The sequence below is a fragment of the Anomaloglossus baeobatrachus genome, chromosome 4, assembly GCF_048569485.1.
Source record: "Anomaloglossus baeobatrachus isolate aAnoBae1 chromosome 4, aAnoBae1.hap1, whole genome shotgun sequence".
NCBI lineage: Eukaryota > Metazoa > Chordata > Amphibia > Anura > Aromobatidae > Anomaloglossus > Anomaloglossus baeobatrachus.
The window spans coordinates 121,152,526-121,170,762 of NC_134356.1; the positions used below are offsets into that span (position 1 = coordinate 121,152,526).

The window sequence follows — 18,237 nt, forward strand, 5'->3', positions numbered from 1 at the left end:
CGCCAAATGCACGGGGACACAGAGTACCTTGAGGAAGCAGGGCCATGTCCCTGATGTACTCCGCTCCATCCAGCATCTTCTCCAGGGGCTGTAGATGGAGCACGGTCTCAGTGCCTGGAGACCAGTAAATCCCACTTCACCCAGAGCCCTGTAAAAAGGGATGGGGAAGGAATCAGCATGTGGGCTCCTGCCGCCGTACCCGCAATGGGTACCTCAACCTTACAAACACCTCCGACATACAGTGGGGTGAGAAGGGAGCATGCTGGGAGCCCTGTATGGGCCCTCTTTTCTTCCATCCGACATAGTCAGCAGCTGCTGCTGACTAAAAACAATGGAGCTATGCGTGCGTGTCTGACCTCCTGCGCACAAAGCTAAAACCGAGGAATCCGTACTCCTACGGGAGGGTGTATAGCCAGAAGGGGAGGGGCCTTACACTTTTAAGTGTAGTTCTTTGTGCGGCCTCCAGAGGCAGTAGCTATACACCCACTGTCACACTGTCTGGGTCTCCCAATTAGGAGCGAAAAAGAAAATACAGCGGAGCCCACGTGTTTTGTTTTCTATATTTCCATTTGATTTCTATGTGTATTCTACATGTCTGTGAGTGTGAGTGTGAGTGTGAGTGTGAGTGTGTGTGTGTGTGTGTGTGTGTGTGTGTGTGTGTGTGTGTGTGTGTGTGTGTGTGTGTGTGTGTGTGTGTGTGTGTGTGTACTCTCTGCTTCGCTTCCTCTTCCTGTCATAAAGACATCACTTCCCTGCAAACCGCAGGCAGCGATGTACGTTACCGCAGGTAAACCGCGAAATACCGCAGGGAATAACGCAGGTAAACGCAATGAACCGCACAGAATTTGCTGCCTGCGTTATTCCCTGCGGGATTTCACGATTACATTGCCGTCAATGGAGTGAAATCCCGCAGCGACATGCGGAAAAGAAGTGACATGCAATTGTTTTTCTGCGGGAATCCCGCAGCAAAACATGCAGCTGTCAAAATCCGCATAGTGCGCACAGGATTTTTTTTTTCCCCATAGGTTTTGCTGGTGATTCACTGCAGAGATGTTATGAACATTTTCTGCAGCGAAACATGCAGCAAAACCGCAGGAAATCCGCAGCAACAACCGGTAAGTGCGCACAGGGCCTTAAAAAAGGAAGCAGTCACCTCCAAAAACACTGCTTACCTGCAGATACTTGCATAATCTATAACTATATAGCGTATACATCTGGATAAGCTGGCTCACTGGAGCACGGGCTACATGGAGAGAAATAATTACATCCTACTCGAAGCCACTCGCTTCCAGTCATTTGGAAAAGGAGCTGTTCAGTCACCACTGATTACATAGTGCAGGGAAGTGCTTACAGCAGCACTCACTATGATTGACAATCAGTACTGAACACACAAGCTGCAGTGCTGGCTGTCAATCACTGTACAGTGGAGCAATTACAAAAAGCTCATTCTATAGTAAGCAGTGACTTTTACAGCTACGTGCACCAATCCAAATGTCCAAGCAAGTGGCTGCAGGGAGAATATAAACTTTAATTTTCTCCCTTTAGCCAACCTGGCAGGAGTTACACTATATACAGTGGTGACCAAAAGTTGAAATTGACAAATATTGATTTTCACAAAGTTTGTTGCTTCAGTATTCTTGGATCTTTTGGTCAGATGTTCTTATGGTTACTGAAGTTTAACATTAAGGGGTTACCCGCTTCTTCGACAACCCCTTCTCATTCCACATTTACCCTGGTTAAAATAAAGCTTATACTCCCCCAAAGCTGCTGGGATGTCAGCACTCGCTCCACTGAGGCTCAGGTCACGTGAGCTCAGCATCCAATTAGCACTGGCTACAATATCTCCACCTGCAGGTGAATCTGTAATAAAGATGAATTGAGTGGCCAGCCACAGCGCTCACCACCTATTGATTACTTATATGTCCAAAAGGTGGGGCCAGTGAAACCGGTCCCAAATGGGAGCGGGGCTGTTACGCTAGGTACGGGGAAGAGCCAAGCGAATGGCGAAAGGAAAGGCAAACCCTGTGTCTAGGGAAACGGGAGATGGTGACACCTGAATAAACCTACCACTGGTCCCTGGGGTCCCTCACCACCCTAGAGAGGTGCGGAAGCTATGCATAAGGCCGGTTTCAGACGTCAGTGTTTAAATCAGGTACCAGTCACACGCATGTTATGGTCACGGTCACGTGTGTTTGCATATGTGTGACAAGTACCGGAGAAAACACGGGTCTGTGAAATAAAAAGTTTTTCATATTTACCTGCTGTCTCTGGCTCTGCTGCCTCCCGCTCCTGTCCACTGCTCATATTCATGGATTATTCACAGCACTCAGGACCTGGAAGCCGGAGCATTGCGGGGACAGCTCCTGTGACAGCGCCGCCGAGGACAGCAAAGCGGACAGGCGAGTATTCTGCAAGCACAGTGACATCCAGGAGGTCATCGGAGTTTCCAATGAACTCTGATGACACGGAGGACTTTCTTTGGTGCCCTGAAGAGCTTTGACAGCAATTTAAGTACTCTTTGAATTGTATTTTTGTCATTAAGCAAATTATTTTATTTTTTTTAATTCATCTGCTTACTGTTCATATCAGTTAATACAAGTTGCCATGATAAAGACAGAAGCAGTAAAGCTTGTGAAAACCAAGAAAATTGCATCAAAACCTTTGGCCATGACTGTGTGTAGGTAAAGTGTTTGTTTTTTGTTTTTTTGCGCAATCGATTTCTTCCCTTTAATATTGACTGCAGGCTAGGAAAACTTGTTCTTCAGCAATTTCCTTCGTCCCTTGTAAGATTCCAGACTCCTTACCTAGCCTCAGAAGCTCCAGCTCCCTCTGATCCAGACGTGGACTCCTCTGCCCAGGTGCAGCGCAAGATTGCATAGCCACAACCTGGCTGGGACACCATTAACTCAGGTGAGCCATCTGCACCAGGGTTCACTGTAAGACTGTCCACCTGCAGTGGATAAAAGGTAAGAACTACTGTGCAATGGGATATACAGGACAATCGCCAATAAATTGAAAATGGAGCAAACATATTTTAGAGACATTTGGAGTGAATAAACAAAACATTTTATAAAGATCTGCTGTTAGAGCTGGGAAATCACTAGGAAGCTTAAATAAAGTGATCCATAGGCTGGATTCACACGTCTGAGTACAGACTGCGATACATGTGCTGGCCACGGATCATCACCAGAAATCAACAGTCTCATGGGCATAAAAGAGGCTGCCGACAGTCAGAAGAGAAGTAGCTGGTCCATGTAGGACGGTCAGAGTACAGACCCGGCATTACTATACAACTCTGATTAGACCAGCCCCATGCCTGGTCAATGTGTATATTAATATATATTATTATATAACACACACACACACACACACACACACACAACTAAAATAACCTAAAAGGTATTCAGAGCCATTTGCAGACTGACCCAGAGGACAGAATTGGCTGGAAAAAAATGGTATGTATGCTATTCAAGGCAAGGGGAAACAAGGTATAGTTTTGACTTTAGTCCTTACCCTGTTTCCTTGATCCAACGTTTATTTAAAATAAATGTAAATGGCATCCCATCATCCAATCTCACTGTGCAGAGCTGCCACTTTCCTCAGAACCCCCCACCCTTCAGCCCAGGGTATACTGTACCTTCCCAATAACATATTTATTTGGCTCACAGATACAGGACCAATTCACCAAGACCAGTATTGCTCATGCCAGATGTGGGGCCGTGCTAGAGTCTCCCGAGTCACGAAGGGTGTAATCCTGTTCATAAATCAGGACCCTCGGAAAAGTGCTGCGCACCTCGCCACTAATCTTACTACAGCCCTCCGTAACACCCACCCACCCCTATTGTCGGAGCTGTCGAAAAGATGCTGAAGTGGTAAACAAAAGCAGCAGCATTTTAGCACAGTTGCTATTGGAGTAAAAATATGCAACTTTACAAAGCTTTTTACCCCAGAATAGTGAAGTAAATGCTTTGGTGAATCAGGCCCCAAGTGTTGTAGTTTATACACCGATGAAATATGATTCAAATAACGCCAAATCCGTCCCTTTAAATGGTCAATAATGTTTATTCAAATATCTCTATTCTAGATTAATTGGAAACTCGCGTTTATTTGTTATGGCTGCCCCTTTTTATAAATTGTCATTAGTCACGCATGTAAATGCCAGAGCAAGTGTGACTTAAAGTAAAATGTTCAAACCTACAATGTTCAAGTGTTTCAGAAACTGGGAAAGAAAGAAAAGTGCAAATAGGGTATCATCCGACTAAATCGGATTTTACACACAAGGAGGTTACTCACCTGGAGAAGTGGTCAAAAGTCACAACCACTGTAGAAGCATAACCGATGCGCACAGCTGCAGCAGTACCCATAGAGAGATATCAATAGCTGCTGGAGGGGAAGGGGTTAAAAACCACACTGCTGTGAAGAAACTGAAGTATTTGCAGGATGTGATCTTTATTGCATTTCAGAGGCACAGCTCCTTCATCAAGGGGCAAAAAAGATTTCAGTTTCTTCACAGCAGCGCGGTTTTTAACCCTCTCCCTTCCAGTAACTATTTACAGTGTTCAAGTGTTATTCCTACAGTGCTGAGGTAAAAGATACTGTGGTGTATATATTAGTTAAAAAAAAAAACAAAAAAAAAAAAAAAACCACCAACCAACAACAACATGGACCAAGGAGAGAGCGGCCAATCCAAAGCAGAGGGTGCCACTTGCCAGCGACTATGTCGGGGTCCAAACCACACCCCCTGGCCAACCCTCTTCATCACCTTGTAAAGCGCCAAGGACTAAATGGTGCTATAATAAGTGAAAAAGGGGTAAATAGAATTAAAAAAAAAAAAAATACAATTGATCATGAACAGTACAAAAACCACAGACAGGTACAGGAGGAGATAGCCCTCGCGGGCACGGACCTCAGTCTACAGGGGATGGATGCAGTAGGTGAGGGCAGAGCTGGTGGTGCAGCGGTATAGTGGACTGAGGGTTACATCACGACCTGTGACAAAGATGCAAATGCATTCAAGTGTGTTGGATTTTCTGTTGCCGCTTCCGAGTCATAACTTGTCAGACCTCAATTTAAGTCGAATTTGTACGCGACTTATCTGAAATTTACTATTTTATTCAATGTAAAATCAGAGCTCTAAAACATTCTAGATAATTTCTGGTGCGGATCCAGTGCCGCTGCCATTTCACAGCTCCCTGTGCAGCCGAGTAGGTAAAGTGTGGTGTTGACAATGCATACATACTGCTAACAGCCGAATGGCTCAGTATGATGCATGTTATTCATTGGAGTTTACCTGTCCTTCTAGCAACCATTTCTTTAACAGAACGAGCTGCCCACAGGCCAGATCAGCTTCTGGAGGACTCTCCCAACGAAAGGCACGCACGACACGGTCTGTGTATCCTAAAACTAATTCATAGCGGCCATCTCCATCTATGAAAAGGGTACAGAACGCATTTTATATAATCCATTTTATAGATGACAAAAATCAATCAAATTAAAAAATATTTTGGTAGGAGTCACTGGTACACTGCTTGTTACCTGACTGGTTATCTTTTTTAAGAGTCAAACGGTGATCATTCTCTCATAGAAGATTAGAAAACTCAGTAATCAGTCACTAGTTGACCATCTTCAGTGGCAGGTTATCCTGGGCTCTTATCTCCATACACATTAGAATAAAAGCTGGGCACACCCGCTGGTTTTGGCAGCACTGGACAACCAACTAAGGTTTATTCAATGTTCAACCAACATTTGGCGGCAGGAGGAACGTGCCGCTGATCGCTTTTGACGGTGAATGGCCATCTTTAAAATATTATGACAAGATATTTCGGTTTACTTTTTCTAGTATCTCCACTGGGGCAGCTATGAGATAATGCAGATATCAATTCATTAGTTTACACCAGTGGTACACAACCTGCAGCCCACTATGTCATTCTGTGCAGCCTTATCAGAGCACAGACATGATTATTCACATCATTCAGAAGGACACAGGAAAAGGGTCTTACAGGGAGCCATCATTAATAGTGAGCTAATTCGGTTTCCATTATATGAGAGAAATATACATTATATAGCTCTCTCTCTCTCTATCATAACACACACGGTCAAAATTGTTGGTACCCCTTGTTCAATAAGAGAAAAACCCACAATGGTCACAGAAATAACTTGAGTCGGAGAAAAGTAATACATTTAAAAAAATTTCTATGAAAATGAACAAATAAAAAGCAGACATTGCTGCTTTTCAGCTTCCACAGAAATTTTTTAATTTTTTTAAACAAAGAAATAAAACTCAAAATAGGCCTGGACAGAAACGATGGTTCCTTAACTTAAAAAGGGAAGGTGTCAAAAAAAAAAAAAAAAAAAAAATTATATATACACACATACACACAGCTGCTGAAATCCTACAAAAATCCTACTGTAGAACTAGCTCACATTACAACTGCAGTAAAAGTAGGAGCCATTTTGTTGGTGGCCACAGAGTGATCTAAAGTGTCACTAAGGCCAGCTGCATAGTGCTCCACTGTATCCCGCGCCGCATTGTTTTCCCATGCCTTGTAGCCTGCACCCCCATATACTGTGCTGCCGGCCGGGATCAGAGGTCCGAGGCGACATGCGGCGAGGAGAGGATCTGCAGCCTGCGAGGCAGGATCATCTACAGTTGCCGGTACTCACCCCAATCCAGCCTGGCGGGTGACAGGGGAAAAGTGGAGCACACAGCATATACTGTGAGCTCCACAAAGATGACAGTTATCTCCTCCCTCTGCTGTGATCTGGACAGCCCAGGGGGCGCGTCCTATTCATAGCAGAATAGCAGACGCTGTCTCTGTATTAAGTATAGGGTCGGAGTCCGTCTATCAGACCCAATGCCCTGGGCGCTGCCATAAAGGAGGTAACTGTCATTACACACAGCAAATCCAAGATGGCCGCTCCTCAAGAGCAAACTGCTCCAGTTGTCTCGTGTTTGAAGGTTTCCTTTTCCAGACGGCATGTATCAGCTCATTCCAAAGACGCTCAAAAGGATTTAGGTCAGGGCTCATAGAAGGCCACTTCTAGGTTTTCCTTTTAGCCCGATGGTTTTCCTCTTAGCCATTCTTGGGTGTTTTTAGCTGTGTGTTTTGGGTCACTATCCTGTTGCAAGACCCATAGCCTGCGACGGAGACCAAGCTTTCTGACGCTGAGCAGCACATTTCTCTCTAGAATCCCTTCATAGTCTTTAGATTTTATTGTACTCTGCACAGATTCAAGATACCGTGTGCCAGATTTAGCACAGCAGCCCCAGAACATAACAGAGCTTCCTCCATGTTTCACATTAAGGACAGTGTTCTTTTCTTCATATGCTTCATTTTTCAGTCTGTGAACATAGAGCTGATATGCATTGCCAAAACGTTCCATTTATGTATCATCTGTCCATAGGACGTTCTCCCATATGCTTTGTGACTTGTCAACATGTAGTTTGGCAAATTCCAGTCTGACTTTAGGATTTTTTTTTTTTTCTCAACAATGGTGTCCCTCATTGGTCATCTCCCATGAAGTCCACTTTGGCTCAAACGATGACGGCTGGTGCGATCTGACACTGATGTTCCTTGAGATTGAACTCCACCTTTAATCTCTGTAGACGTTTTTCTGGGCTCTTATTACCATACGTATTATCCGTCTCTTTGATTGGTCATCAATTTTCCTCCGGTGGCCACGTCCACGGAGGTTGGCTACAGTCCCATGGATCTTAAATTTTTGAATAATATGTGCAACTGAAGTCACAAGTAAATCAAGCTGCTTGGAGATGGTCTTATAACCTTTAACATGCTTGTTTAAATTTTCTTTCTAATCTTTTGAGACAACTCTTTCCTTCGTTTTCTCTGGTCCATGTTGAGTGTGGTAACTTCCATGTTACCAAACAGCACAGTGAGTATCTAGCCCTATATACAGACCCAATGACTGATTACAAGATTGTAGACACCTGTGATGCTAATTATTGGACATTCCTTGATTTAACATGTCCCTTTTGTCACATTTTCAGGGGTACCATCATTTCTGTCCAGGCCTGTTTCATGAGATTTATTTATTTTTTTTTAATTCTCTGGAAGCATGGTTGAAAAACAATGTCTGACTTTCATTTGTTCATTTTCATAGGGTTTTTTTTTTCCTATTACTTTTGTCAGATTCAAGTTATTTCTGTGACCATTTTGGGTTTTTCTTTCATTAAACAAGGGGTACCAACAATTGTCACCATGTGTGTATGTGTGATTTAGAATACACGTTTATATAATTTTTTTTTTTTTTCGGAGTCTGTTATTGTCTGCAGCACTAACGTCAGGTCAGCAACGCTACAACAAATAACAGTTGACGGCATGAACCGGGGAGCACAACTAGTGGGTAAGGTCACGTTGTCACTGGACCTGGGGAGTGTGAGTACAGCACAGCTTGTTAAAAAAAAAAAAACACAACATCAAAACAGGCCAGCTGGCTAGTGTTTTCCAAAATATGAAACTTTTATATAGAAGGTGGTCAGCGCAGGAGTCCATGTTCCATTGTGTGGCTGGTACTAATGAGAGGGGGTACTGTGGGACTGTTAGGCATCCGTGAAGGATAGACGTGTGAAACCGGCCTATGAGGCTGTTCAGTTCAGGGCAGGAGGTCCACAGTCAAAGAATGATGGATGTGTGAAACGGGCCAAGCTGTTATGGAAGCACTATGGGGATTTCTATTTCAAGCAACTCAAAAGAGCAAAGCAAGAAAATCTGATATAGTGTTATATGTACAGCAGGCCATAGGGTGGTATATATGTAATGTCCTCTGCATGGCACTATATGAATCCTGTGTGATTTCCCCTGCAGGCTCTACCAGACATTACAGTCCTTGCATTGAACCCAGGGCCGTATGACCATCGGTTTAGCACAAGCAGGCGGCACTGTGTACTGCATTAAGTGCTCAGCATTACCGTCAATATGCTGGAAAGATCTAATGCCCAATTTGTTTTATTGTGGGCCTTTACTTTTGTCAAATTTGACCATATGGACCTTGGACTATATAAAGTTCTGCACCTATCATTTACATGGATATGTTCCTATTTTATTTTCTGTATGGCAAGACCAATGCTAAAAAAACATAGCTTACATATCAAAAAGTGCAGCAGCACACTATGTATTAAAATATAAAAAAACGAAAAAAAGTATAGCTTTCTACTGAATGAAAGCATTAACATGGGATCCCCCCCATTTTTGATAACCAGCCAAGGTAAAGGAGACAGGTGTGAGCTGATATCATCAGGTTATTAAGGCCCATGGTCATTTAGCACTTCCTAACCTAAAAATACCAGCATCTGCCCCAGAAGTGGCTCATCTCATGTAGTGCACCAATTCTGGCACTTTGCCTGGCTCCTCCTGGTGCTTTGGCAATTGCGCGTTTTCAGGTTGAGGTCAGCTGTTTAGTGCCCAAAACCACAGCTGCCATCAAGCCCTGGTGGCAGTAATGGAGGTGTCCATCAGACACCGTCACTACTAAAAAAAAAAACAAAACAACCCCCCCCCACCCCCCGAACTTTCCCTTATTCACCACACTCCATAGACTTTGCTAACAGACACTTCCCGGTCATGCTGCGCTACATGAGAATGGGAACTCCACCTAGTCCCCCCCATTTCATTATTTATTTGGATAATAGAAAGCTGTACAAAAGTATCTAGCTATCTATATTATCTATAGAGCCAATATGTAGCTAGGCCATCTATTGTTTAACTATCTTTCATCTATCATCTTTGCACATCTATATAAACAAAAAAAAAAAAAAATCATTCATTTCTTGAATGAATTTAAGGCTATGTGCACACTTTGCGGTTTTTCCTGCGTTTCCGCAGCGTTTTAAACTGCAGCGTTTTAATGCAAAATTGCATGCGTTTTGATTTCTAGGCATAATCTATGGTAATAGGACTTTCTTGTGCGCACGATGCTTTTAAAAACGCAGCGATTTAGTTGCAGAAAATTTGTCAAAATATCTGCGTTTGAAGCAGCAACATGTCAATTGTTTTTGCCAACATTGATGTCAATGAGAACTATTAAAACGCATCCTTAGGCTATGTGCGCACTGGGAAATGGAATTTTCTTGAGAAAATTCCGCATGCTTTCAAAGAATACCGCACCCGCGGTAAAAAACCGCAGGAAACCACACCCGAAAACCGCATGCGGTTTGCCGCGGTTTTGCCGCGTGCGGGTTGGGATGTGCTTTATTGCATTCAATGTAATAAAGCACATTAAAAAAAAAAAAGTCATTTAATTCTGAGATAGTAGATAGACAGAAGAATAGATAGAGGGATAGATAGATAGAGAGATAGAGGACAGATCGCTGCATTTCCCACGGTCGGCAGTGAGTTCACATTACCGGCCGTGGGAAATGACCGGTAATTACCTCTGCTGTCTGCTGCTTTCATTCAGCGCTGTGTCTGACAGTCGCGGCTGGATGGAAGCAGCGCAGGAGCTGTGGATTACGCCGGAGCGGTGGATTACGCCGGAGCTTTGGTGCGGGAGGGGTTAATAAAATGGTGAACAAGGCTTGTTTGTTTTATTTAAAATAAAGGATTTTTCTGTGTGTGTTTTATTCACTTTACTTACGGGTTGATCATGTCAGCTGTCACATAGACGCTGCCATGATCAAGCCTGGAGTTAATGGCGGTGGTTCCCCACCATCATTAACCCCTTGTATTACCTTGCTGCCACTGCTACACGGCGGCAAGAAGAGCCGGGGACACGCCGGTATTGCCGCATAATGCATGCGACAGTCCCGGGGCAGCTGCGGCTGATATTCTCGACTGCGGGAGGGGGAGTGAGGCGGGGGACATTAACCCTGCCCCTCTCCCTCCCCAGCCTGAGAATACCGGGCCGCCGCTGTGTGTTTACCTCGGCTGGAAGGTAAATATACAGCGGAGCCCACGTTCTTTTTTTTTTCTATATTTCCGTTTTCTTTCTATGTGTGTTCTATGTGTCTGTGTCTATGTGTTCTATGTCTGTGATGTCTGTGTGTGTGTGATCTGTGTGTTTACTCTCTGCACGGCTTCCTCTTCCTGTAATGACATCACTTCCCTGCAAAACCGCAGACAAGCGATGCAGATTACCGGAGGTAAACCGCGAAATACCGCAGGGAATAACGCAGGAAAACTCAGTGAAACGCACAGAATTTGCTGCCTGCGTTATTCCCTGCGGGATTTCATGATTAACATTGGAGTCAATGGAGTGAAATCCCGCAGCGACGTGCGGAAAAGAACTGACATGCACTTGTTTTTGCTGCGGGATTCCCGCAGCAAAACATGCAGCTGTCAAATTCCGCCCAGTGCGCACAGGATTTTTTTTCTCCATAGGATTTGCTGGTGATTCACTGCAGAGATGTTATGAACATTTTCTGCAGCGAAACATGCAGCAAATCCGCGGAAAATCCGAGGCAAATTCCGGTAAGTGCGCACATAGCCTTAAAGAAATTTCTACCGTTATACATGCTTTTTTGACAAAATCAAAAGCATGCGTTTTTGACATAGTGAGGTCAAGAGGTTTCCATTTGCCCTCACATCCATTCGTACTTTAAAAAAATGAGAAACAATACTTTTACTTTATTTGGAACATAAATTATTAAATCTCAATAATCATTTTCGGTAAATCATTAGTGTGTGTGATTTAAAAGGTAATTAAATTTTTTAACCTTTTTTTCCTACTGTTTGAATGTTCAAACTTTGTGTATTTGTATTGAAAACGCAACTCAATTTAAGCACTGAAAATGCATGTAAAACGCGGCAAAAGCGCTAAAAAACCGCATGCGTATTTCCTGCATTTATGTGGTCAAATTGACAATGACAAATTCTGCCAGAGGATGCGTTCATTTCTGCAAGTAATGGATGCAACGTGCGCACATGGCCTAATTCTGGTCCATGCTTTTCACAGACCCATATACATCTATTGACCCTTTTCATCCGTGCTGTCAGAGAGGAAAAAAAAAAAAAAAAAGCAGAGAAAAATCCAGAAACCAGTAGATGACACCTGAGAAATAGAATCACTACCACAATTTATGCCACAGAGAAAGAAAAAAGAAGGGAATTTTGTTACTTACCGTAAATTCCTTTTCTTCTAGCTCTTATTGGGAGACCCAGACGATTGGGGTATAGCTACTGCCCTCTGGAGGCCACACAAAGCACTACACTAAAAGTGCAAGGCCCCTCCCCCTCTGGCTATACCCCCCCGTGGTATCACGGGTTCTCCAGTTTTAGTGCCAAAGCAAGAAGGAGGAAGCCATTAACTGGTTTAAACAAATTAACTCCGAATAACATCGGAGAACTGAAAAACCGTTCAACATGAACAACATGTGTACCCGCAAACAACAAAAAAACATCCCGAAGGACAACAGGGCGGGTGCTGGGTCTCCCAATAAGAGCTAGAAGAAAAGGAATTTACGGTAAGTAACAAAATTCCCTTCTTCTTCAGCGCTCTATTGGGAGACCCAGACGATTGGGACGTCCAAAAGCTGTCCCTGGGTGGGTAAATAAATACCTCATGTTAGAGCTGCAAAACAGCCCTCCCCTACGGGGGTGTCACTGCCGCCTGCAGGACTCTTCTACCTAAGCTGGCATCCGCCGAAGCATAGGTATGCACCTGATAATGCTTGGTGAAAGTGTGCAGACTGGACCAGGTAGCTGCCTGGCACACCTGTTGAGCCGAAGCCTGGTGACGTAATGCCCAGGACGCACCCACGGCTCTGGTTGAGTGGGCTTTTAGCCCTGAAGGAACCAGAAGCCCCGCAGAACGGTAGGCCTCTAGAATTGGTTCTTTGATCCATCGAGCCAGGGTGGCTTTAGAAGCCTGCAACCCCTTGCGCGGACCAGCGACAAGGACAAAAAGTGCATCGGCACGGCGTATGGGCGCCGTGCGGGAAATGTAGATTCTGAGTGCCCTCACCAGATCTAGCAAACGTAAGTCCTTTTCATACCGGTGAACCGGATGAGGGCAAAAAGAAGGCAAGGAAATATCCTGATTAAGATGAAAAGAGGATACGACCTTAGGAAGAAACTCCGGAATAGGGCGCAGCACAACCTTGTCCTGGTGGAACACCAGGAAGGGAGCCTTGGATGACAGAGCTGCCAGCTCAGACACTCGCCGAAGCGATGTGATCGCAACCAGAAACGCCACTTTCTGCGACAGCCGAGAAAAGGAAACTTCCTTCAGAGGCTCGAAGGGCGGCTTCTGGAGAGCAACTAGTACCCTGTTCAGATCCCATGGATCTAACGGTCGCTTGTACGGGGGCACAATATGACAGACCCCCTGCAGGAACGTGCGCACCTTAGGAAGACGTGCTAGACGCTTCTGAAAAAACACGGATAGTGCCGAAACTTGCCCTTTAAGGGAGCTGAGCGACAAGCCCTTTTCTAACCCCGATTGCAGGAAGGAAAGAAACTTGGGTAATGCAAATGGCCAGGGAGACACTCCCTGAGTAGAGCACCAGGATAAGAAAATCTTCCACGTCCTGTGGTAGATCTTAGCAGAATTCGACTTTCTAGCTTGTCTCATTGTGGCAACCACTCCTTGAGATAACCCTGCAGATGCTAGGATCCAGGACTCAATGGCCACACAGTCAGGTTCAGGGCCGCAGAATTCTGATGGAAAAACGGCCCTTGGGACAGTAAGTCTGGTCGGTCTGGCAGTGACCACGGTCGACCGATCGTGAGATGCCACAGATCCGGATACCACGACCTCCTCGGCCAGTTTGGAGCGACGAGTATGATGCGGCTGCACTCGGATCTGATCTTGCGTAGCACTCTGGGCAAGAGCGCCAGAGGCGGAAACACGTAAGGGAGCTGAAACTGCGACCAATCTTGAACCAAGGCGTCTGCCGCCAGAGCTCTTTGATCGCGCGACCTCGCCATGAATGCCGGGACCTTGTTGTTGTGCCGGGATGCCATTAGGTCGACGTCCGGCACTCCCCAGCGGCGACAGATTTCCTGAAACACGTCCGGGTGAAGGGACCATTCCCCTGCGTCCATGCCCTGGCGACTGAGGAAGTCTGCTTCCCAGTTTTCTACGCCTGGGATGTGAACCGCGGATATGGTGGATGCTCTGTCCTCCACCCACATTAGAATGCGCCGGACTTCTTGGAAGGCTTGCCGACTGCGCGTCCCTCCTTGGTGGTTGATGTATGCCACCGCTGTGGAGTTGTCCGATTGGATTCGGATCTGCTTTCCTTCCAGCCACTGCTGGAAGGCTAGTAGGGCAAGATACACTGCTCTGATTTCCAGAACATTGATCTGAAGGGTGGACTCCTGCGGAGTCCACGTCCCCTGAGCCCTGTGGTGGAGAAACACTGCTCCCCACCCCGACAGACTCGCATCTGTCGTAACTACTGCCCAGGATGGGGGCAGGAAGGATCTTCCCTGAGATAATGAGGTGGGAAGGAGCCACCATTGTAGAGAGTCCTTGGCCGTCTGGGAAAGCGAGACTTTCCTGTCCAGGGACGTTGACTTCCCGTCCCATTGGCGGAGAATGTCCCATTGAAGTGGGCGCAGATGAAACTGCGCAAAGGGAACTGCTTCCATGGCTGCCACCATCTTCCCTAGGAAATGCATGAGACGCCGCAAGGGATGCAACTGGCCCTGCAGGAGAGATTGCACCCCTGTCTGTAGTGACCGCTGCTTGTTCAGCGGCAGCTTCACTATCGCTGCTAGAGTATGAAACTCCATGCCAAGATACGTTAGTGACTGAGTCGGTGATAGGATCGACTTTGGAAAGTTGATGATCCATCCGAAAGACTGTAGAGTCTCCAGCGTAGCATTCAGGCTGTGCTGACATGCCTCCTGAGAGGGAGCTTTGACCAATAAGTCATCTAGGTAAGGGATCACCGAGTGTCCCTGAGAGTGCAAGACTGCTACCACCGCCGCCATGACCTTGGTGAAGACCCGTGGGGCTGTCGCCAGACCAAATGGAAGAGCTACGAACTGAAAATGGTCGTCTCCTATCACAAAACGTAGAAAACGTTGATGTTCTGTAGCAATTGGCACGTGGAGATAAGCATCTTTGATGTCTATTGAGGCAAGGAAGTCTCCTCTGGACATTGAGGCAATGACAGAGCGGAGGGTTTCCATCCGGAACCTCCTGGCGTGCACATGTTTGTTGAGCAGTTTTAGGTCCAGAACAGGACGGAACGAGCCGTCCTTTTTTGGAACCACAAAGAGATTGGAGTAAAACCCTTGCCCTTGTTCCTGAGGAGGGACTGGGATCACCACTCCTTCCGCTTTTAGGGAATCCACCGCCTGCAGCAGAGCATCTGCTCGGTCTGGATGTGGGGAGGTTCTGAAGAACCGAGCTGGAGGACGAGAATTGAACTCGATTCTGTACCCGCGAGACAAAATGTCCGTCACCCACCGGTCTTTGACCTGTGACATCCAAATGCCGGAAAAGCGGGAGAGCCTGCCCCCGACCGGCGATGCGGAGGGGGGGGGCTGGAAGTCATGAGGTAGCCGCTTTGGAAGCGGTACCTCCATTTGCTTTCTTGGGGCGTGTGTGAGTCCGCCACGAATCCGAGTTTCTTTGCGTCCTCTGAGTCCCTTTGGACGAGGTAAATGGTGTCTTGCCCGAACCTCGAAAGGACTGAAACCTCTGCTGCCACTTTTTCTGCTGAGGTTTGGATGTTCTGGGTTGTGGTAAAGAGGAGTCTTTACCCTTGGACTGCTTAATGATGTCAGCCAATGGCTCGCCAAACAGTCTCTCTCTAGACAAAGGCAAACTGGTTAAACATTTTTTGGAACCAGCATCTGCTTTCCAGTCCTTTAACCACAAGGCTCTGCGCAAAACTACCGAATTGGCGGACGCCATTGAGGTGCGACTGGTAGATTCTAGGACCGCATTGATAGCGTAAGACGCAAACGCCGACATCTGCGTGGTAAGGTGCGCCACTTGCGGCACTGCTGGATGTATGATAGCATCCACTTTTGCTAAGCCAGCTGAAATAGCCTGGAGTGCCCATACGGCTGCGAATGCCGGAGCAAACGACGCGCCGATAGCTTCATAGACAGATTTTAACCAAAGGTCCATCTGTCTGTCATTGGCATCTTTAAGTGAAGCGCCATCCTCCACTGCAACTATGGATCTACCTGCAAGTTTGGAAATCGGGGGGTCTACCTTTGGACACTGTGTCCAGCGCTTGACCACCTCAGGGGGGAAAGGGAAACGCGTATCTTTAGATCGTTTAGAGAAACGCCTTTCTGGGTGAGCGTCGTGCTTCTGGATTGATTCTCTGAAGTCAGAGTGATCTAACAAGGCACTCAATTTACGCTTGGGATAAAGGAAACGAAACTTCTCCTGCTCCGCAGCCGCCTCTTCTGCTGAAGGGGCTGGGGGAGAAATATCCAACAGCCTATTGATGGCTGAGATAAGGTCGTTTACCATGGCATCCCCATCCGGGGTATCCAGGTTGAGAGGGGTTCCAGGAGTGGATTCCTGATCACTCTCATCAGACACATCACAGGGAGACTGATTGCGCTGAGACCCTGAGCAGTGTGAAGACGTCGAGGGTCTTTCCCAGCGAGCTCGCTTAGGGTGGCTGGGGCCATCATCTGAGTCATAATCCTCGGCCTGTGAAGCCGGGGACCCCCCTGTGGGCTGGATACATTCCAAGTAAGGGGGACCTGAGGACAGAGGCCTCGCCGTGCCCAGAGACTGAGCCCCATGCATAGATTGCAAGGTTTCAAGGATTTTTGCCATAGACACAGACATATTATCTGCAAAAACTGCAAAGTCTGTCCCTGTCACCGGGGCAGAACTTACAAGCGTCTCAGCCTGGGTCGCTACCTCTCCTGACTCCGGCTGGCGAAGCAGCACCGGGTCGGAGCATTGCACACAATGGGGGTCATCGGAGCCTGCTGGTAGATTAGCCCCACATGCAGCACACGCAGTATACACAGCCCTTTTTGCCTTGGCCGCCTTGCGTTTTGAGGATGACATGTTGCTGCTTCCACAGAGCGATCTGGGATATGCAGCCAGAAGCGACCTCACAGTGCAAGAAATACAATATCTATATATCTGTACACAGTACACCGATACACCGTGAGGCACTAGAGGGACCAGCACAGAAAAATCGCTTACCGCCCGCTTAAAAAAGCGGGTGTGTGGTCGCCAGATAGCCCCTAGTCCAGGTCTCCCAGAGCCTTGCGTCCTTCCTCCAGCCAGGCATGCATGTAATGGCTGCCGGCGTCTCGAGAGAGGAAGGGGGGCGGGCCCTGGGCGTTCCTGGCCAAGAGCGGGAAGCCTGCTTCCCTCTGTGCTAAGTGAGAGGGCTGGAGCATGTAAATCAGGCTCCAGCCCTCGTCGCTGCTAGCGAACAGCGTCTCTCCCCTACCCTGAATGACAGGGTGGGGGCGGGAACGAATCGGAGCTGCCGGCGTCCTAGGCCCAAAAAGCCGGGGACTAAATTTATAACCGCCGCCGCCGTAAAAGCGCGGACGGCGGATCCCCGGCGCACCACAAGTCACAGCAGCGCCGCCCGGTCCAGAGGGGGTCGGCGCTGCGTTCCCATACACAAAAAAGTCCCCCAGTAATCTGTAGGGACACCAACTCCACGTTGCGGTCCCCGGCGCACTACAACACCCAGCCAGCCCGGAGTGTGTCTGTGCCTGCCGGGGACACAGAGTACCTGTATGATGCAGGGCCTGTCCCTGATCGTACTCCTGCTCCGTCTCCATCAGGTTCTAATGGGTCTGTGGATGGAGCCCGGCATCAGAGCTGAGAGGCCGGCAGGATCCCACTTCCACAGAGCCCTACCAGGGGATGTGGAAGGAAAAACAGCATGTCAGGCTCCAGCCCTGTACCAGCAATAGGTACCTCAACCTTACAACACCATCCAGGGGTGAGAAGGGAGCATGCTGGGAACACTATATGTGTCCTCTTTTCTTCCATCCGAAACAGTCAGCAGCTACTGCTGACTAAAATCTGTGGAGCTATGCATGGAATGTCTGACCTCCTTCGCACACAAAGCTAAAACTGAAGAACCCGTGATACCACGGGGGGTATAGCCAGAGGGGGAGGGGCCTTGCACTTTTAGTGTAGTGCTTTGTGTGGCCTCCAGAGGGCAGTAGCTATACCCCAATCGTCTGGGTCTCCCAATAGAGCGCTGAAGAAAAAAAAAGCCGCCATCTCCTAAGCTTAGGGGCGGATGAGCGGGTATTCTTTTATCAGAGATAATCGGTCAGATTTTGCAATGCCCACTTTGATCAAACTCTAATCAGAGTA

At 47.1% G+C, this 18,237-nt stretch overlaps 1 protein-coding gene across 1 annotated transcript in view; it reads right to left on the reverse strand.

The window, feature by feature from the left end:
- ITFG2 (integrin alpha FG-GAP repeat containing 2) overlaps positions 1–18,237 on the reverse strand; it is a 69,654-nt gene that overhangs the window by 38,937 nt on the left and 12,480 nt on the right. The window contains exons 5-6 of the mRNA XM_075344523.1: positions 5,291–5,427; positions 2,805–2,950 (exon numbers count right to left, since the gene is read on the reverse strand). Coding sequence (XP_075200638.1) covers positions 2,805–2,950; positions 5,291–5,427 — 283 coding nt within the window. The remainder of the gene's footprint in view (positions 1–2,804; positions 2,951–5,290; positions 5,428–18,237) is intronic.